General features: G+C 43.6%; 1 protein-coding gene across 1 annotated transcript in view; it reads left to right on the top strand.

Annotated features, from left to right (window-relative positions):
* Positions 1–21,324, top strand: part of HTR3B (5-hydroxytryptamine receptor 3B) — a gene marked incomplete at both ends in the record, with an annotated part of 34,790 nt that extends 13,466 nt beyond the window's left edge. The window contains 7 exons of the mRNA XM_082844344.1: positions 8,003–8,047; positions 8,368–8,477; positions 9,441–9,610; positions 10,124–10,281; positions 19,569–19,779; positions 19,913–20,095; positions 21,089–21,324. Coding sequence (XP_082700470.1) covers positions 8,003–8,047; positions 8,368–8,477; positions 9,441–9,610; positions 10,124–10,281; positions 19,569–19,779; positions 19,913–20,095; positions 21,089–21,324 — 1,113 coding nt within the window. The remainder of the gene's footprint in view (positions 1–8,002; positions 8,048–8,367; positions 8,478–9,440; positions 9,611–10,123; positions 10,282–19,568; positions 19,780–19,912; positions 20,096–21,088) is intronic.
* Positions 21,325–21,982: the final 658 nt, after the last annotated feature.

Here is a 21,982-nt window from a genome sequence, read left to right as displayed (position 1 = left end):
GTCCAATGGGAAAAACATGATTTGAATAAAGACACGATATGAACCATGTTATATGAAACTCCAGGGAAGAGATAGAATCAGCCTTGAGTTAAGAGCTGAAGACAGGTTTCTAGGTCTCTCCTCATCCTTCTACTTTCTGACTTCATATTGGTGAAGGTGAAGTAGAATTGCTCAGGCTTTCATTTAGAGGCTTATTTGGAGATAAAGAAAAGGAGTAAAGTCTTTATTTTACTAATTCCCTTGGAACAACTGTATCAAATTGAAAGTTTTAATCTAACTCTTTCTTCCTACCCCAATAAAAGAAAATAAAATTTTATCCCTTATGGTGGGTAAGGAGAACACCATTATTTTTTCAAAGATATGCTTTTCTCCACTGTTGTGAAATATACTAATTTTTTACAAGAATATGTTAGACATATTTTATTGGATATGGAAAACTTGCCTTCAGAAATATGGAAAAATCTTATATTCCATCCCTCTAGTTTTATCCCTATCTACTGTCTTAATATTATCTTCTACATGTACTCAATGCTACAATGAACCTGAACTTCTTGTTTCCTGCCTATATGCTGTTAATTCTGCTATTTCCTCCAATGAATGTGTTTTCCTCTTCATTTGCCATCTATCAAATATTATAGTCCTCAAATCTCAGCTCCTAAGAGAAATTTTCCTCAATTCTCCAAACTGACAGCAATGTCTCCCTCTTTTGAACCCAACGAAGTATGTGTATTTCTTAATGCCCATAGTTAACTGTTAAAATGTCACATACACTAATAGCTACTTGAGGGAAGGATTTTCTAACTCATGGTCCTGTTTCCCACAATATGTAGCATAGCATATCTTACTTCAAAGCTACTGGGTAGATATATGTCTAACCAATTAATTAAGATATGTGAGTACAATTCTAGGGTTGTCTTTATGAATGACTTAGTCTAATATAATTTGCAAATGTCTCTATTACATTCAGGTGGGCTGCTCCTAAAGTTCGTTCCAGAGGCAGGGCTGGTTTGAAGGACTTGATAAAAATCACTCACAAATTCTGCTCAGACAAGGACACTCCCAATGTGAATAGATAACTTGTTGGATGCATCTACCAGCAGCTGAACTGCTGGCAACTTTTGTTTGGAGTGAAGAGCTTTCAGCCCAGCTTTCATCAGTGCACCTCCCTTCCATTATGTTTTGCCTCCTGTTTTGTTTACGTGAAAGACTACAGTCTTGTCTTAGAATTTCTGGGTATTATGTGTACCTTAGGGAAATCTGATTATAGAGATAATCTACTAACAGGGAAGAGTTCCCATTTGTTTCTATTGAGTTTTGTCAATTCTGAATCCAAGATTCCTTTGTATTCCAGTCCATTGACTAGAGACTCCCAGCCAGACTTTAAGGCATCTGTTTCTATAGTCTTTGGAACTGGGAAAGATAAATAAGAATGTGCAGGAATTATCTGTATATTTGCTAACCACCAATTTAGATCTAAATAGACTCCCTCTGTTAGGAAGGCTAATGAATTCCAATTCTCTGAAATATCCTTTGCTTTTAACAAACAAGATGGAAGGCATCTAAAGAAAAAAATAAAAGAAAGAGATGTACAGAGGGAAAAGCTGTGAATAATGCCACCAGAGAACCAATTATGTTCACCAGCTGGCATTGAGAAACTTGTTTCCCTTGACAAAAAAAAGACTTCAGTTTTAGCCTCAAACTTCTTTTTGACATTGTGTTCTTTAGGGCTGAATGACAAATCTTCCCAGACATCCCCATAAGATATTAGGAAAAAAATTCTTAACACTATTGTTACGTGTAACATGACAAAGGGCTTGGCAGGAAGAGAAAAACAAGCGAAGGCGTCAACATGGCAGTTAATAAGAACCAACTAGATAAAATGACAGTGAAAATGAAACATTAATACGTAGAGACCTTCCTCCCCAGCCACATGACTGAGTCAACGAGTTATATTCACAACTTGTCATGACAGTGATAAAGAAACTGGTTGGGATATTTCATAGATGTAAAAGTATATTGCTTATGAAAGAGTAGCTAAAAGCTATATTTCTCAGTAATAGAAACAACGTTTTGGACTTTTTCCATTGTTAAGGGGGAACCCTCTTTGATTGCAGCTAAGCCTAGAACTGTGCCTTTTGTGTGTTAGTGGGTGAGATATGATCTATTTCAGGCTCTCTAAGCCAGTAAAACTTGGAAGAAAGTGGTGTCACCCATCTTGGGCTCTCAGTAGAGGTCTTTTTTTAACTGCCCTGAGCCCCTCAGAGCCTATCTTGGCTGGAAGTCCTCTCTGTACCTCCTCCAAGCTGTTTCTTAGGGAAATACTTGTGAATTCAGTGTTTACATTTTGTACAGTCAGTCCTCCATATCTGTTTTGTATTTGCAGATTGAACCAACTGTGCCTCGAAAATATATTAAAAAAAAATTCCAGAGACTTCCCTGGTGGCGCAGTGGTTAAGAATCTGCCTGCCAATGCAGGGGACAAGGGTTCGATCCCTGGTCCCGGAAGATCCCACATGCTGTGGAGCAACTAAGCCCGTGTGCCACAACTACTGAGCCCATGTGCCACAGTTACTGAAGCCCACGTGCCTAGAGCCCACGGTCCGCAACAAGAGAAGCCACTGCAATGAGAAGCCTGTGCACCACAACAAAGAGTAGCCCCTGCTCTCTGCAACTAGAGAAAGCCCGCACACAGTAACAAAGACCCAAGGCAGCCAAAAATAAATAAATAAAATAAATAAATTTATTTTTTAAAATTCCAGAAAGTTCCAAAAAGCAAAACTTGAATTTGCCATGCATCAGCAACTATTTACGTAGCATTTCATTGTATTGGGTATTATGAGTAATCTAGAGATGATTTAAAGTATACTGGAGGATGTGTGTAGGTTATATGCAAATACTTCTCCATTTTATACATAAGGGTCTTGAGCATCTATAGATTTTGGTATCTGAGGGGGTTCTGGAGCCAATGCCGCATGGATACTGAGGGACAACTGTATACCATTTTATAACCTGCCTTTCTCATGTATCTATTTGAAGTTCATAAAAATCTGCAGAGCAAGTTCACTCCGACTAACCTTTGCTGAACCACTGAAGTAGAGTCCCTCTGTATCTGTGCACAACCCCTTTTATCTCAAGGTATCTAGAAATGTTTATTCAACAGCAACTTACTTTTTTGATTGCAAAAAGGGGGAACTTAAAAAAGTTTATTGTTTCTCTTTCAAATGATGCCATCCTGTGTACACCTGTATAGTCTGAGCACTACACAATTCCAGGTGCACCCCCCGCAAGAAGTAAATGTCAATGGCTCCCCCCTACCCCCCACCCAGCCTGGATTGAAGAGAGTGGTAGTCTTGACCCTATGCACAAAGATTATATATATATATATATATATTTTTTTTTTTTTCGGTACGTGGGCCTCTCACTGTTGTGGCCTCTCCCGTTAAGGAGCACAGGCTCCGGACGCGCAGGCTCAGCGGCCATGGCTCACGGGCCCAGCTGCTCCGCGGCATGTGGGATCTTCCCGGACCGGGGCACGAACCCGTGTCCCCTGCATCGGCAGGCAGACTCTCAACCACTGCGCCACCAGGGAAGCCCCAAGATTATATATTTTTGATGTGATTGGATAACTGACTGGATAATTAATTTAATATACTTTGTTCTGGGGAGGAAAATGGAGCTGTTGTTTGCTTTCATGCCATAACTCCCCAACTCTATTATTTTACTGAAATTGGTATTATACTTAATATTACAGAAATACAAATGTTATTTAAATGACTCCTTAGCTTTGAACCAAAATCAGTAAGGAAGTGTTTTACACATTTTATTTCACATGTTTTTATCTTGGATTTTCCATGCCTCTTATTCTCTTTGAAGGATACAGTTGGAAAGGAATGGTTTCATCAGTAGTTTGTACCAGCCTTCTTACCTATACATTCCCTGAAACATCTTCAAAAATGGTTTCCTGGGACTTCCCTGGTGGTCCAATGGTTAAGCCTCCACGCTTCCACTACTGGGGGCACGGGTTCAATCCCCAGTCAGGGAAATAAAATCCCGCATGCCGCATGGTGTGGCCAAAAAATAATGATTTTCTTTTTCTTTATTAATACATTTTTAAAATGGCAGTTCTATTGAGATATAACACAACCACAAAAGTCATCCATTTAAACTATATAATTCAGTGGTTGCAGTATATTCACAGAGCTGTGCAACCATCACCACTACCTAATTTCAAAGCATTTCATCACTTCCAAAGATTTCATACCATTAGCAGCCGCATCCTGCACCCCACCCTCACCGGCCCTAGGCAAACACTAATCTACTTTTTTTTTAAATTTTCTTTTGATGTGGACCATTTTTTAAAAAGTCTTCATTGAATTTGTCACAATATTGCTTCTGTTCTATGTTTTGGGCTTTTTTTATTTTTGGCTGCAAGGCATGTGGGATCTAGCTCCCCAACCAGGGATCAGACCTTCACTCCCTGCATTGGAAGGTGAAGTCTTAACCACTGGACTGCCAGGGAAGTCCCACTAATCTACTTTTTATCTCTATAGATTTGCCTATTCCAGACATTTCATATAAATGGTATCATACAATAAATGGCCTCTTGTGATTGAATTCTTTCATTTAGCATAATGTCTTCAAGTTTCATCCATGTTGTAGCATGTATGAACGTGCTAGTTTTTAGTGCTGAAAAATATTCTATTAAATGGATATGTACCACATTTTGTTTATCCATTCATCAGTTGATGGATATTGGGTTATTTCTACTTTTTGGCTGCTATGAACAGTCCTGTACAAGTTTGCTTTTTTTCCTGTACACACTGTGTGTGTGTGTGTACTTCTGTTTTCAAGAGTCTTGGTTATTCACTTAGGAGTGCAGTTGCTAGGTCCTATGGTAACTCTATGTTTAACATTCTGAGGAACTACCATACTGTTTTACACAGTGGCTGCACCATTTTATAATCCCACTAGCAATGTAGGGGGGGCTCTAATTTTTCTACATTTTCCCAACACTTATTTTTTGTCTTTTTAATTTTATCCGTCCTAGTGGGGTGAAGTGGTATCTCATTGTGGTTTTGATTTGCATTTCCCTAATAACTAATGATGTCGAGCATCTTTTCAAGTGTTAATTGGCCACATTTATATATCTCCCTTGGAGAAATATCTGTTCAAGTCCTTTGCTTATTTTAAAATTATTAATTTTGCTTGTAGTAAACTACACGTAATATAAAATTTCCATCTTAACCTTTTTTAAGTGTACAGTTCAATGGCATTAAGTACATGCTCATTGTTGTACAAACATCACCACTGTCCATCTCCAGAACTCTTCGTCTTCCAAAACTGAAACCCTGTACCCATTAAACACCATTTCCCCATTTCCCATTCCCCAGCCCCTGGCAACCATCATTCTACTTTCTGTCTCTATGAATTTGACTAGTCTAGGTACTTAGACTATATATAGTGGAATCATAAAATATTTGCCTTTTTTTTTTTTTTTTTTTTTTTGCGGTACGTGGCCCTCTCACTGTTGTGGCCTCTCCCGTTAAGGAGCACAGGTTCCGGATGCGCAGGCTCAGCAGCCATGGCTCACGGGCCCAGCCGCTCCGCGGCATGTGGGATCTTCCCAGACCAGGGCACGAACCCGTGTCCCCTGCATCGGCAGGCAGACCTCCAACCACTGCGCCACCAGGGAAGCCCTATTTGTCCTTTTGTGACTGGCTTATTTGTGACTTTGCATAGTGTCCTCAAGGTTCATCCATGTTGTAGCATGTGTCAGAATTTCCTTCCTTTTAAAGACTGAATAATATTACATTGCATATATATACTACATTTTGTTCATCCATTCATCCACTGAGGGGCACTTGGGTTGCTTCCACCCCTTGGCTATTGTGAATAATGAACATAGATGTACAAATATCTGTCCAAGTCCCTGCTTTCAATTCTTTTGGGTAAATGCCGAGGAGAGGAATTGTTGGACCATGTAGTAATTCTATTTTTAAGTTTTTAGGAACTGCCATACTGTTTTCCATAGCAGCTGCACCATTTTACATTCCCAACAATAGTGCACAAGAATTCCAATTATCCTCACCAACACTTATTTTCTGCTTTAAAAAAAAAATAGTAGCCATCCTAATGAGAGTGAAATGGTATTTCATTGTGGTTTTGGTTTATATTTCCCTAATGATTAGAGATTATATCAGCCAGCTCCAACTGCCGTAACAAATACCATAGACTGGGTGGCTTAAACAACAGAAATTTATTTCTCACAGTTCTGGAGGCTGGGCAGTTCAAGATCAAAGTTCCAGCCAATTTGGTTCCTAGTAAGAGCTCTCCTCCTGGCTTGCAGATGGCTGCCTTCTCACTGTGTCCTCACAGGGAGGAGAAAGAGAGATCATTCTCCCTTCCTCTCTTTCTAAGGTCACCAATCCTATTGGATGAGAGCCCCACCCTTTTGACCTCATTTAACCTTAATTATCTCCTAAAAGTCCTATCTCCAAATACAGTCATATATGAATTTTGGAAGAACACAGTTTGGTCCATAGCTGTGATGTTGAGCATATTTTCATGTATTTATTGGCCATTTGTATATCTACTTTGGACAAGCGTGTATTCAAGTCTTTTGTCCACTCTTAAATAAGGATATTGGTTTTGTTTTGAGTTGTAGAAGTTCTTTAATATTCAGGATAATAACCCTTTATCAGATAGAGGATCTACAAATGTTTTCTTCCATTCTATGAGTTGCCTTCTCACTCTGTTGACTGTGTCCTTTTTTTTTTTGCGGTACACGGGCCTCTCACTGTTGTGGCCTCTCCCATTGCGGAGCACAGGCTCCGGACGCGCAGGCTCAGCGGCCATGGCTCACGGGCCCAGCCACTCTGCGGCATGTGGGATCTTCCCGGACCGGGGCACGAACCTGCGTCCCCTGCATCGGCAGGCGGACTCTCAATCACTGCGCCACCAGGGAAGCCTTGACTGTGTCCTTTGATGCTTATTTTTAAATTGGGTTATTTATCTTTTTATTGTTGAGTTGTAAGAGTTCTTTATATATTCTGGGTACAAGCCTCTTACTAGGTATATGATTTGCAAATATTTTCACCCATACTGTGGTTTGTCACTTGACTTCCTGATGATGTCCTTTCAAACACAAAAGTTTTAAATTTTGATGAAGTCCCATTTACTTTTTGTTTTGCTACTCTTGTTTGTGGTGTCATATCTAAGAAATTATTGCCTAATTCAAAGTCATGAAGTTTACTCCTATGTTTTGTTCTAAGAGTTTTATAGTTTTAGCTCTTACATTTTGGTTTATGATCCATTTTGAGTTAATGCTTGTATATGGTATGAGATGTTCCTTTTCTTTTAATCCCTAAGAATATAATCATTTTAGCATGTTTTTACTAGATTCAATATGAAAAAAAATTAGCAAAGTGGTTTTTTTTTGTTTTTTGGGGGAGATCTTTTTTTAAATCACTGACGTGGGAAGCCACATCTATTTATATCACCAAAAATATACCTCACTTGGATTAAGCTCATTCAGTCTGTTTTATAAGCAGAGAAATCCAAGCATAAGGTAACAACAGGAATGGCTGCCAATGGCAGTTGAGATAACACTCATTGAAAGATTATGAATAACATCTTGATTACAAATAAAAGCGTGGTCTCATCTTTTTAGTCCAAAATTGGCTACGACTACATATCATCTTTTAGTCTGATTAATGGCAGGGTAACAATTAGAGTAGGAAAGAGATTCACAAATCATTTAAGATGTCAAGTGCAGTTAGTGTGTCATTTTATCATAGATAATATAGTAAAGCTCATAGCGACAGGTGTATGTAATAAATAAGAACTGAGAATACTCAGGTATTGAAGAGTCAAGGTAATGTTTCTAAAATCAGCATTATTTTGTTGGATTCGATTTTCTTCCTCTGAATTGTCATACTGTTGAATTGGGCTTTGATTTTCTGACACTCTAAGATTTGGTGTGGATGTTCTTTTTGCTTTGCAGGATGCACAGAATCAAAAATTAAAGACAAGTGTATGGTACCGTGAGGTAAATGATTATGTTTTCTTCCGTGCATGCTGGACTCCTGAACTCAATCTGTTGCAAGATGTAATTATTCGAAGAAATAGATACTATCTTGTGTTTCTAGTTCTTTATGTCTGCAGCAGACCTGATTTATTAGAATCTGAGTAAGATACGTGGCCGTGGTTTCTGGTTGGGGCAACCCTCTTTAGGAGTTGAATGGAAAGTCCTCTTCCCTGACAGATAGAACCAACGGGCTGATCAATTGAGCTATTCATCCGAATCCCTCTTCAGTTCTTTGATGAGATTGGCATTGCCCCTTTGTGATGTTTCCTTTTTGGATACAGGTTTGGGATGATGAGTTTTTATCCTGGAACTCCAGCATGTTTGATGAGATTAGAGAGATCTCCCTACCCCTAAGTGCCATCTGGGCTCCTGATATCACCATAAATGAGTTGTAAGTGTGCTGGGGTGTGTTTCTGTGGGGTTTAGACTGCTTAGAATATTCAGGCTGGTTGCTGCTTCCTTTAAGTCATTGTTACTATTTTTTGTTTCTCAACTTGAAGAAGAGTATACTGTTAGAAATATTCAGGTTAGAAGTACCATGGGTCGACATCATTTAAGATACAGATTTGATTGCTAATGCTTGATGTTACTCATGGATTATGTCTGTGTGTGTGTGTGTGTGTTTGTTTTATACATTTACTTATTTATTTATATTTTTTATTTTTGGCTGCATTGGGTCTTTGTTGTTGCGCGTGGGCTTTCTCTAGTTGAGGGGAGCGGGGGCTACTCTTCGTTGCGGTGCGTGAGCTTCTCTCATTGCAGTGGCTTCTCTTGTTGCAGAGCACGGGCTCTAGGCATGCGGGCTTCCGTAGTTGTGGCACGCAGTCTCAGTAGTTGTGGCGCATGGGCTTAGTTGCTCCGCGGCATGTGGGATCTTCCCAGACCAGGGCTCGAACCCATGTGCCCTGCGTTGGCAGGCGGATTCTTAACCACTGCACCACCAGGGAAGTCCTATGCCTGTGTTTTTTTTTTCTTTTTTTTACATCTTTATTGGAGTATAATTGCTTTACAATGGTTGTTAGTTTCTGCTTTATAACAAAGTGAATCAGCTATACGTATACATATGTTCCCATATCTCTTCCCTCTTACGTCTCCCTCCCTCCCACCCTCCCTATCCCACCCCTCCAGGCAGTCACAAAGCACCGAGCTGATCTCCAGTGAGTTGACTTACAAGGCTGTCATTGCTGAACCCACCTTTGCCAGGGTGGCTATCTCATGTAAAGTGCGATTCTGTCTTTGCACTTCTAGGCTGGTCTTGGGTGTTACGGTCACTATCATCTCATAATCAGTTCTGCTTATGTATTAGAATGACTAAAGCCCTTTCTGTAACAAAGATCTTTTGTGTTTCATGTAGTGTGGACATTGAAAGATCACCTGATCTTCCCTATGTTTACGTGAACTCATCTGGGACCATTAAGCACTCTAAGTCCATCCAACTGGTCTCTGCATGCAGTTTAGAGACATACGCTTTTCCATTCGATATCCAGAATTGCAGCCTAACCTTCAATAGCATTCTGCACACAGGTAAGCCATGAGAGGTGTAGCCTGCTAGTGGGCAAACACACTTGTGCTGGGTTGGCACACATAGGTGAAATTATTACATTCTGCTGTCCCTCAGGTCTATTTTATTCTTGCACATAATTGACTTTTTATAAATCTAAATCTCTTCTTGTAGTTATTTGGCTCCTGCTGTAATTCAGACTAAGTACAGTATTGTGCCCAGAGATATTGCCCTTTGCTGCTGTTGGTTTGAAAATACAATATTAGGCCTCTACTGCCATTGAGAACGTTATAGAAGTCTCATTCTATAGACAATGGAGTACAAACCCTCAGTTCATAGCTGCTTTTTTTCATGACCTGAAAGTTTTTATCCCCCATCCCTACCCCTAATTCAAAATAGTATATTGAACCCCATCTCCATAAGACTGTCCATGTGGGGACAGGAGTAAAAAGGAAGGATTTGAATTGCGAGTTGGAAAAGTGGGTTAATATTGGTGCCTCTCTCCATGGGAAGTCAAGTGTTTCTGTTGTTTTCAGTGGAAGACGTAGACCTGGCCTTCCTGAGAAGCAGAGAAGACATTACACATGACCAAAAAGAATTTTTGAATGACGGTGAGTGGGAACTTCTTTCTGTGTCCTCAACATACAACATCCTGCAGAGCAGCGCTGGAGATTTTGCACAGATTCAGTTTAATGTAAGTCCTCCCCATTCCTGTCCCTGTTGTCCAATTCTCTGCAGTCTTTCACCTTCTCTATTGGGCTGAGGAGTCTCTTTCCTGCATCTTCTCATTCATTACCACCTAAGTACAGGAGATTCCAATGGTTCCAACATCCACTTGCATTTTGGCATTTCAGAGACGAGAGATTCAGCCGTAGATCCTGGACTTCTGCTGTAGCTATTCCATATGTGAATATAAAGAGAATGGTTTTCAGACAGAGACCTGAACCAGCCCCTACAGCAGGAATCTTCAAGGCTTTCAATACATGTAACATCCTCACTTTTAATTGCTACTGAGAGAGAGAGAAAAAAACCCCACAACAACAGCAACAAAAAATTGGGAGAAGAGTGTCTCTTCAACATTAATGTCCTGTTTGCAATTGAGTAAATTATTAATTAATCCCAGACTCAAGTGCATAAAATTATCATATTATTAACTTGAGTATCTTGAGGGATTAGCTAACAAATCACCTGCAGGATCTGCAGAGACCACTGGTGGTTTCCAGATCAGAGAGAACAACTACTCTAGAATGACGTGATAAGAACCCGAACTTCTCAGACGTGTCACTGGGAATGCCCTTGGCTGCACTGTTCCTGGGGAAATTTGTCCAGCAGACACCTGGGAGGCAGTTGGGAGCAGGACAGTGAAGGCTGATACTTTGCAGCAAGTTTCTGCAGCCGGCAGACTTGTCATTAATATTCAGCCCTGCTTTTCTGCACAAAGTCAGCTGGTGGTGGGAGCTGGGGGCAGTGGGAGGGTCTTTCATGCCAGGTAATCTGATTGAAAAGTAGAGACTACAGACAGGTCAGGATTACACAGATGAATTCACACAGATGAAGTCTCCTGGAAACAAACCTTTTGAATAAGAAGGAAAAGTCAGACTAGACTAAGGTGCTACGGTTACAATGGATAATCCTATGCTAAGGGGAGCGGTGGGGATGAAATAAGCGATTATTGAGGGCACAGAAGTCCTCCATTGGTTAAAAGGTGTGGTATGCAGCTTTCTAGCAGAGCTCTTGTTAAATCAAGGCCTCTCAGACACAGCTGTGATTTGAACATGACTAATGTATTACTCCAGGCACCAGCTACTCCCAATTCATACCTTCTTTGCGGTAGGGCTTGGGTTCTTGCCTATTCTGCTTGGTTTTTATCAAAGCTTGCATTGTGGCTTGTTTGTCCACTTTTTTACCAAGAGAAAGGGAGGGGAAAAAGAAAGCTTTTTTAATTTCAATGAGTTTCTTGGCTAAGAGTAAACACCTCATTAATCTTAAAGATATCAGCCCACAAACATTATTAATGCAGCCCGAATAATGGAGATCATTAAAGGGAAATGTGAGGGAGTAGCACATGCAGGGTGGAACACAGTCACCTATCAAGCACTCTGGAGAATGCTGCACACACCATTACCTACACTGCACGGAGGAGACAAACAAAGATGGGAGACGGGGCAGGTAAACAGGAGTGTGTGTTCCCGCTCACACAAACGCACTCTCTCCATAGAGCAGCCATTATTTGTAGTTACATGTCACCATTTACCCTAGATATTAATTGTCTTCTCAACAGTGGCAAGAGGTTTACTTCTTTTACTTTATTTATTTATTTGTTTGTTTATTTTTGGCTGTGTTGGGTCTTCGTTGCTGTGCGCAGGCTCTTCTATAGTTGCATCGAGTGAGGGCTACTCTTTGCTGCTGCACGTGGGTTTCTCGTTGAGGTGGCTTCTCTTGTTGTGGAGCACGGGCTCTAGGTGTGCGGGCTTCAGTAGTTGTGGCACGTGGGCTCAGTAGCTGTGGCTCGTGCACGGGCTTAGTTGCTCCGCATCATGTGGGATCTTCCCGGACCAAGGCTCAAACCCGTGTCCCCTGCATTGGCAGGCGGATTCTTAACCACTGTACCACCAGGGAAGTCCTGGCAAGAGGTTTTCTATGTCCTAGCTCCATGTTATATATGATGAACAGAGGCGTAAAAGATTGTTAAAGGGAGGAGACGATCTCCTCCCTGGATCTTGGGGACCAAGGTCCCATTTGTTTGTTGTCTTCACTGCCACCCTTCTTTTCCATTCAGTGTTTACATTGAGTGGGGCTGGAGGGGACATCGGTGCGAGATTTCATGCCCTTGGAACTTCTCCCTGGGGACCTTTGCCCTGGGGGTTAAGGTTGGTTATCTAGCAGGCTGCCTTCCACCCTGGCCCTCTGGAACAGAGTAGGGAAAGAATCCTGGGAAGAGCCACAGATCGTGTTTGGTAAGGCAGGGAGTCAGACTCAGGGGCATTCCTGCAACTTTGGAAGACAAAGTAGATTGAATGACTCTCCAGTTCAGTTCTTTGTCCCCCTCGACCTCGTTCAGCCTCCCTGACTCCCTATTCCCCCTATGTGCACCGTGTCGGCCCATGTTCTCCTACTCCGTGCCAGACATCCTACCCTGAATTTAGCAATCGAGTCACCCTGGTGTCCTTCAATGACCTTTAGCCAATAATGTGAAATTCAGAGCCCAGTTCCATGCCAACAATGGGCCTGCCAGGGTCCTGACAGCAAAGGGCCAAGTCCCTCTTAATCTAATCACCTCCTATGTCCAAGTCCAGGCTACCCAGCAGGGGGTAGGGAACAGGTGGGGCAGGCAGGAGGAACAAAGATCTTTTCTAAGTACGTCATCAACCTGGGCCTGATGTACATGCTGCCATTGATACTGAACCAAATGCTCCGGGTGCCCCATTAGTTCTGGCTAATGTGCAATCCTGTCTGCAGCTCTAGGACATGTATTGTTGATCGGAGGGCACCGGTGACACTTTGGAGTCAGGCTGCATTCCACAGGGGGCCCAGAGCACAGGCACCTCTGCCTACGAGGATGTCTGTGTGCAGCCTGGCACCCGATCCAGCAGCCATAGGAGGGGAGGTTTCCTCCAACACATTGCCAGAGGTGCTGGTTCCCAGAAAGAGCAGGGTGAACATTTGATTTCTATATGGTAGTGTTTTGTTTCTTTTTTGTTTGTTAGAGAATGAGGGTAGGGCTTCCCAGGTGGCGCAGTGGTTGAGAGTCCGCCTGCCGATGCAGGGGACACGGGTTCGTGCCCCGGTCCGGGAAGATCCCACATGCCGCAGAGCGGCTGGGCCCGTGAGCCATGGCCACTGAGCCTGTGCGTCCGGAGCCTGTTGCTCCGCAGCGGGAGAGGCCACAACAGTGAGAAGCCCGCGTACCGCAAAAAAAAAAAAAAAAAAAAGAATGAGGGTAGAAGTGAGAGGCGGTAGAAATAAAATTTGAGAACTCATGTTGGATAGAAAAGGGCAGACCGTTGTGGGAACTAAAGTGAGCTGGACCACAGATGTCCTCTCACTGACTAAATTTCATGCGGCCAGAATTGGGAGGCCCACAGGGGACTCCTAGAAAAATGCAGAGGGGCATCTGGGAAAGAAAGGCGCCTTGTTTACCCTCACTTTCAGATGTAATTTTCCTTTCTAGAGTAGGGTAGATTAATTTCATTGAGATATCCTTTGAATGCAGCTCAGAAACTTGATAGAGGATCCTTCTAAGCTCTATTAGGTCACTCCAGAGACAGAGATAAAGAGAGGAGAGACACACACACACACACACACACACACACACACACACACAGACATATAGATAGATGATAGATAGAGAGATAGAGAGATAGAATTTAGACCCCTAGAAACCCTTCCAGGGTCACTCAAGTAACCCTGGAATCACGGACTTTCTGCTAATCCAACCCGACCCATGGTCTAGATCCAAGAAACTCTCACTCTTGTGCAAGGATCTTACTTAAATGGCCGCAACTTTCCCATTCTTTCTGAATCGGGAATGTTAGGAGGGGCTTGGGAGAGGAGGAGAATGGGCTTCTGTATGAAGCGTGAGTCTGGGCGTCAAAATTCCAACTATGTCATAAAGATGGTCATGCAAAATTGAGTACTGGTGAGGTCTACCATCAAGGAGGCAGTTAGAGGCTAACCTTGGGGCCTATTCCATCTCCAAGGAGCTCTCTATATACACATTCTGAATTAGATTGATCTCTTTCATTAACATCAATAGGCTGCAAATACCTTTGTGTACTTATTATTACCTGGCTTTAATGGATAATGAAATTGTGGCATAATATTGCTAACACCTGAAGGGTGTCTAATGGAGAATACGGACTGAAACCAAAGTGCTTTTTCTTCCCCTTCTGTGGAATTTAAAGGCACCAGCTCCTTTAGTCCATTAGAAATGATGGGCTCTAGGTAGGGGCAGTTCTGCAGAGAGTGGTGTCTCACTGAGCTGGAGACATACCGTTCCCTGGCATACAGGGGTCACTGCCTGACGTGACCTGCAGAGAGGTAGCCCTCAGAACACTGACCTTAAGATGAGAGCCCCCCTTTGGGTTCACTCCACTCTCCCACCCTACTGGAGCTAAAAGCAGCATTATTAACAGACTCTAATACAGCTCAATGAACACCTTTTGTGTTTTTATCGTGCACCAAGCTCAATGCTGAGCACTGAGGACACAAGCATGAATAAAACAAGTCTCTTGGTTCCTATCACAGGCCTCAAAATCTGCCCAGGGAGACATGGTAACAGTAACCACAAAACCAAGCACTAACTCCAAACCAGGCACTGCTTTAAGAGGTCGTACTGTAACCCTCACATCTCTATGAGATGTAGCCGCTAAGGATCGACATTTTTACAGGTGTTTGAATTGGGGTGCAGAGAAGTTAAGTATCTTCACCAAGGTTATAGGGTGGCTGGTGGAGCCTGGACTTGACTCCAGAAACTCTGTGCCTAATCCTATATGATGGTGACACACAACTAAAGATAAGCAGTAATATTCCAGTCCAGTCTGTGGCATCCTTCCACTGCGTGTTACCGGCCAAGTCGCCTGTATTAGTTTCTTAGAGCTGCTATAACAAAGTACCACTTTAAGACAATCGAAATTTCTTCTCTCACAGTTCTGGAGGTCAGAAATCTGACATCAAGGTGTTGGCAGGGTTGGTTCCTTCTGGGCACTCTGAGGGAGAGACTGCTCCATGCCTCTCCCTTAGCTTTTGGTGGTTTCTAGCAATCTTTGGCTTTCCTTGGCTTGTAGACATATCACGCCAATGCCTGCCTCCATCCTTACATGGCATTATCCTTTGAATGGATACAAAGGAGATCCATTTTTTCTTCTTCTTACAAGGACATCAGTCATATTGGGTTAAGGGCCCACCCTATTCCATATGACCTCACCTTAACTAATTTCATCTGCAATGATCCCATTTCCAAATAAGGTCATATCCTGAGCTTCTGGAAGGACACAAATTTTGGGGGGCATTATTCAACCCAGTACCATCTGCCACCCTCTGACTCCCCCAAATTCATGTCTGTCCCATGTGCAAAATATAGACGCCCTATCCCAACATCCCCAAATGTCTTAACCCATTCCAGTACTGATTCTAAGACCAGAATATCACCTAAACATTAACTCAGAAAGTCCCAAATCTTGTCACCAAATCAAGAATAGACTCTGGGTATGGTCCATTCTGGGGCAAACTTCGATCTGCAGACTTGTGAAATATCTAACCATCAGAATCTGGTTCCTGATCCCATAAGACGTGGGTTGGGGGTTTGGGGGGCAAGAGTAGAGACTTGTCCTGTCACCAGTTCTAACTCTATCATTTAGGATAGTGCCTGATACTCTGTTCATGCTCAATTCATGTTTCTTGAGTAGGGGGACAGAGGGCTTTGAGGATCAAAGGAGATCATGAAAACAAAACATTTCTGAAAACTGTGGGATAAAATTAGAGTTTCTTTAGGCTGTACTGGGCTTGTAGAGAAAATTAGTCTAGTCCATAGGTAACATTGCCCCCAGATCAACTTAAAGAAAAAGGTGGGTCCTTTGTGCTTGAAGAAAACCAAAACTGTAGGAACTATTTGATCTGTCTTAGGAGTTGGAACATCTGTCTTAGGAGTTGCTAAAAGGCAGAAAAATGGTTAAGGTAGTTCTGGAGGGTCTGCCTAGTTTCACGATTTTACAAGCCAAACATAGACATAGAGCTTTCTGCTTTATGTCACAGTCCAAGCTAATTGTCCACCCTTGTACCTACCTGTTTACTTTCAGCTATTGTTGATAGCCAGTGAGGAGTATCGTCACAACAGGACAGGCTACATACTTTTTGGGGCCTCCTGCAAAGTGAAAATGCAGGGTCCCTTGCTTAAAAATTATTAAGAATCTCAAGCGTGGGCCCATCTCAGTGCCGGGCTCCTCGTGACTGCACGAAGCTGGCGTGCCTCTCAGCCTCTTAGCTCTTGACACGCCTCTCCCCTGGCACCTTGGGGAACATGAGGTTTGGTGAAACTGCACTTTCCTAGGAACCAGGGACCCTAAGGAGCCACACTGCCCATCTTTGGTTCTGTCCCAGATTTCCATTCACTTTCTGCATCAGCCTCTGGGTGGAGAAGAGTCATCTCAGCATGTGCTATTTACACGGGAAATTTATTTAAAGAGTACAACAGCTAATCTCAATTGTACCCAAGGTGCTTGGCAAGGCAAAAGTAAACTGCTTTTTTAAAAAGGGAAAAATCAAGGCAAGGAGAGGTTCGATACCATCCAGAATCACTTGAACCAGCACATCAAACTGAGAAGCTTAGGAACTCTGCTGTTCCTTTGACTCTAAGTCTGGGCTCTTTCTGCTTAACCAACATGCCTACTGGTACTTTTCTTTAGGGTGGTATTCTTATTCCTTTCATCTCCTTTATGTAACATCCACCATGAAGTCTCTGGGGGTCTTCCCACCTCTATCCTCCAGAGACAGCAGGCTTGGTCGCCCCCATCTCCCCATATGGCTAGATCACCAACAGCCCAGGTGGGGCTCACAACACAAGAGCCCCTGTGGACTCTGGCCCCTTGACTCCCTTCCCTCTGCGCCTCCAAACACGGCTATGTCTGTCACAGCACAACGAAGGGAGTAGAAAGGTGCAGGTTAATGACAGGTCATGGTTTTCCTTGTTGACTGCACTTGGGTAAAAATGTATTTTAACCAAATGATTGCAAAGCAGTGAGTGTCCCTCTGGTTTAGATATTTGCAGCCAGTTATGTCTCATGTGAAAGACAATAGCCCGACTACAATACGCCGAATGGCTCTGGTCTGCAGAACTCCACTGAGTCAGGACACGCTTCCAGACCCAAAGGCTGGGGAGGCCCTGCTCTCACCAGCACGGTGACATCTGGTCTCACCCAGCCAGGCTCTTCGCCCACCACCTTCTCCTCTTTCCCTGGTCTCTGCCCTGGCTCCCGTCTATGTGATCCTCATCCGGAGAGGGAGGCAGAGGTGAGAGAGAAGACCCTGAACTCAGCTCAGAGGTCTGATCAGACCAAGAGTAGGCTGTATGGGAAAGAGCACAGCGCTTGGAACCAGAAGATGGGGGAGCACATCCCAGCTCTGCCACTTACTCAGCTTACCTAGGGGGTTGAGCTTTATTTTTAAAGATCTATAAAGTGGGGATGCTCTATTACCTCCCAACAAACTGACAGTGAAGAGCAAATAACTCACATCCCATGTGAAAGAGTATCTAGCACACTATCTGACACGTAGAAGTCGTCCAGCTGTTTGGTGAATCAGAGAAATGGGAGATTTCAGACATTATTTTTTTCCAAATCTAACAGCAACGTGGCTCAGAACATTCATTTGTTCAGTAAACATTTATCGAACACCCACTGTAAGATAGGTATTATTTCTGGCCCCATGAAAGATTAAAAAATGCCATTTTCACCCTCAAACGGTCATTGCAAAGCAGTAAGTGTGTCTGATGGGGGAAACAGCCCTGTCATATCATAGTTTCTCTCCAGGAAGGATGAGAATAGATTTTGTGTTAATTACAGACATCTCCTATTCCCATCCCAGAGAAGCTAGGTATAACGAAATGGCAACAGCAATCATTGTAATTTTATGAGTCTTAAATTCCCAGCTAAAAAACCTGCTCAGCCGCTCTCTGCCCAGCCGTGCTGCAGGCCCTGCTGGGTATCTGCAGTTGCCCCCACCTCACATCTACTTTTGCTCCTGGAGGCTGGTCTACGGCCTGTAGAGTTGGGACTCCTGGTCATGTTTGGCCAGTAGCGGGCAGGGGAGGCAGTGGCAGGAGATTGGAAGGAGGGGGGAGAGTGAGTGGGGCATTTATCTCTCCATTTCTCCCCACCCCACGGTGTCTCCGCCAGCTGGCTGTGCTCCTACAAGGAAGCCACAAGTCCAACCAGCTTTCTGTCCCCTCAAGTTCCAACCACATTCCCGGTCTTTGGTCCTTTCAGGCCTAAGGGTAGGAACAGCTGACGCAGTCCCCTGAATCCCTGGGGCACTGTCCTCTTCCTTGTGGTTTCTCTATGTCCTGCCCACACCTTGTCAAGCCCTCCTCAACTTTCTCAGTTTAACTGTGTTATTTGTTCCTAACAAGACTCTGACAGATACACAGGTACTAAGGTGTTTGCATCCCAGGTAAGAAGAGAGACTAAACCAAAACCAATACAATATATTGCAAACTAAATGGTTTAAAAAGAAAGATTCTGGTGTAAGACCTGGTTTTAAAACAGTTTCTCACTCACCAGTTATGCGAATTTGGACAAGCAATTTAATCTCTAGGAACCTCAGTTTCCCAGTTTGTAAAATGGATATAATAATACCCAGCCCTGTGAGAGAGTGGTAGTGTATATACGGACATATATACACTACCAAATGTAAAATAGATAGCTTGTGAGAAGCAGCCGCATAGCACAGGGAGATCAGCTCGGTGCTATGTGACCAGCTAGAAGGGTGGGATAGGGAGGGTGGGAGGGAGGGAGACGCAAGAGGGAGGGGCTATGGGGATATATGTATATGTATAGCTGATTCACTTTGTTATAAAGCGGAAACTAACACACCATTGTAAAGCAATTATACTCCAATAAAATCGTTAAAAAATAATAATAATAATACCCAGCCCTCAGAGCAGCCCTCAGAGCTGTTGTGAGGATTAAATAAGACAAATCATATGAAACACTTCTTCCAGTGCCTGGCATAGAGCAAGTGCTAAATAAATGGTAGCTTCTTCTTATAATGATTAATAATATTAATATTAGTTCTATGTAAAAGCTTAAAGGATTTTTTTCTATTTTCTAAACCACAAGATAATCTCCTATTCTGAACTACATAGACTTTTCATATTATGCAGAAATGTTGGGACGGCAGAAAGTGTTCTTGGCTAAGTGTTCTTTGGCCAAACATTTGTCCATTGGCTTAGACCCTCTTGGCAACAGATTCCTCATCCCTGTCCAGGTGGTGATTCGCAGGCGCCCACTGGTCTATGTTGTGAGCCTTCTGATTCCCAGCATCTTCCTAATGCTCGTGGACCTGGGGAGCTTCTATCTCCCGCCCACCTGCCACGCCAGGATTGTGTTCAAGAGCAGCGTGCTGGTGGGCTACACCGTCTTCAGGCTTAACATGTCTGATGAGGTGCCGAAGAGCGCAGTGACAACCCCTCTAATTGGTAAGCAGCTCCGGGGTCTCTAGGTACCTGTCTTGCATTACTTCTGTCCAAGATCTGATGTTGTCTTTCAGATGGGGAAGGAAGAGGCCCAGGGACCCCTGCTAACTCCACCTCCATTGGCTCCTTCCCTCAGGGGTCTTCTTCACGGTCTGCATGGCCTTCTTGGTCCTCAGCTTATGCAAGTCCATCCTGTTGGTCAAATTCCTCCATGATGAGCAGTGCAGCCAGCGGGAGTGGACCTTCTTGTGCTTTCGAGGGGACACAGATGCGGAAGGGTCTAGAATGGATCCCTGGGCCCAGCTCACTGGCGTAACAGGTTTGTGAGAAGTCTTGGGGTCCCTGTCTGGTTCTGCTTTATCACCCTCAGCCTTAGTTCCCATGGGTGGAGTACCAGGCCGTCTTGAGTCAGCTGTATGAAAAAATGGAAACACCTGCTTCTTAACCTCTGCCCTGCATATTACATGACCTCCCTGGAGACTGAAGACTGTCTCCTGCTGGCTTGCCAGGAAGCCACATGTCAGCCTAGAGATCAGGGCCTCAGTCCCCTTAGCTTGTTTTATTTTCCAGTTTGGAGCCATTGACTCCAGAATAGCAGAGTGCGTGCATGTGCACGCACGCACACACACACACACACAAATAGTTTGTATACATGTGGGATCTGATCGCTTAATGTGCAAAAGTATACAAATCATCCCAGTGTTCCCTTTGGCAACACATATACTAACACTGGAATGATACAGAGGTTAGCATGGCCCCTGTGCAAGGATGACATGCAAAGTCATGAAGCAGTCCATATTTTCTCTGTATCCTTGAAAGTTGCCGAGAGAGTACATTCCAAAAGTTCTCATCACAAGAACAAAAATTTGTAACTGTGTGGTGACGGATGTTACCTAGGCTTATTGTGGTGATCATTTCACAGTGTATACAAACATTGAATCATTATGTTGTACGCTTGAAACTAATATAATATGTCAATTATACCTCAATTAAAAAAAAAAAAAAGAACCATTCCAGCCCCTGAAGCTCTAAGTCAATGTGGGCTGGCTGCTAGCTCAGAAAAATCTCCCGGATGGCTGTAGCCTCGACACCCTACTTACACAAACACCCTACTTGCTGTGTTCTCCAGGGGTTCCTTCAGCGCAGTCTTGCCTCCCCTCAGCAGGTAGGGAGAGGGTCCCCAATCCTAACTAACCCACTGCCCAGTTTTGCCCACCACCTTTCTTGAAGGTTGAGGCCATCGGCTTCACTGGGAAGGCTGGGGGAGCCTTGGTAGCCCCTGGCTCACCTAGAGTGTCTTCCTCTCATGTAGAGTCCCCCACCTGTCAGGAGCACCAGGCCCAGCCATGGACCCTGAGGGAAGTCTGGTCCCAGCTTCAACGTATCAGCAGCTACTTCCAGACCCAGGACCAGGCGGACCAACAGGAGGCTGGGTGGCTGGCCCTCCTGGAGCGCTTTGACCGATTGCTCTTCCAAAGCTATCTTGTTGTGCTGGGGTTCTACACCATCACCCTGTGCTCCCTCTGGGTGCTGTGGAGTGGCTTATGAAGACCCAAGTTTGCTGGTCTCCATCAATGTGTTTGCATGGCCCTTGGGGAAGGCTGAAAAGTTTTTGTGGGGATATTGGAAGGGGACAAATGATGGGATAAAATGTTCTCCAGCCCCCGTTGCCTCTTTTCATTCAGCCCAGGGATGCACATCATCGAATTAGCTATTGAATGACCCAGGAGTAATGCATTCATGATGAAAATGCATAAACAGTACGAGGTATCCAGTGAAAAGTAATCCTGGCCTCTTACCCAGTTCACTCCCCAGAAGTAACCACCGTTAACAACCTCTTTCAGAAAATTTCTAGCACATGCAAGCATACATGTATGTTTAAGTGGTTTTTGAAAAGGTGTAAGAGCACTCCATCTCCCAGTCCTGTCTTGGTCACTTATTCAGTCGGTCGTTCAACAAAACTTGTATTGAGTGTTGATTAGGTTCTAGGCCTTGTGTTAGGCACACCAGAGAATACAAAATAAGTCAGTTTCAGATCATTCTTCACTTGACTTGATCCCTAAGGAACATTGCTCCAACCAGAACACAAAGTTCCCACCTTATCTATATCCTGGAGCTCTCGTTCCCTTCATCCCAGGTGAGTCTATCTTCCCCTGTGCCTTCTCAGCAGTGCATTCCTATTGGAGGGGATCCAGATCTAGCACAA

The sequence above is a fragment of the Leucopleurus acutus genome (assembly GCF_964270905.1).
Source record: "Leucopleurus acutus genome assembly, chromosome: 8".
In the NCBI taxonomy this organism is placed as follows: domain Eukaryota; kingdom Metazoa; phylum Chordata; class Mammalia; order Artiodactyla; family Delphinidae; genus Leucopleurus; species Leucopleurus acutus.
The sequence above is the reverse complement of the archived record's forward strand: the minus strand, read 5'-3'. Positions and strand labels throughout refer to the sequence as shown.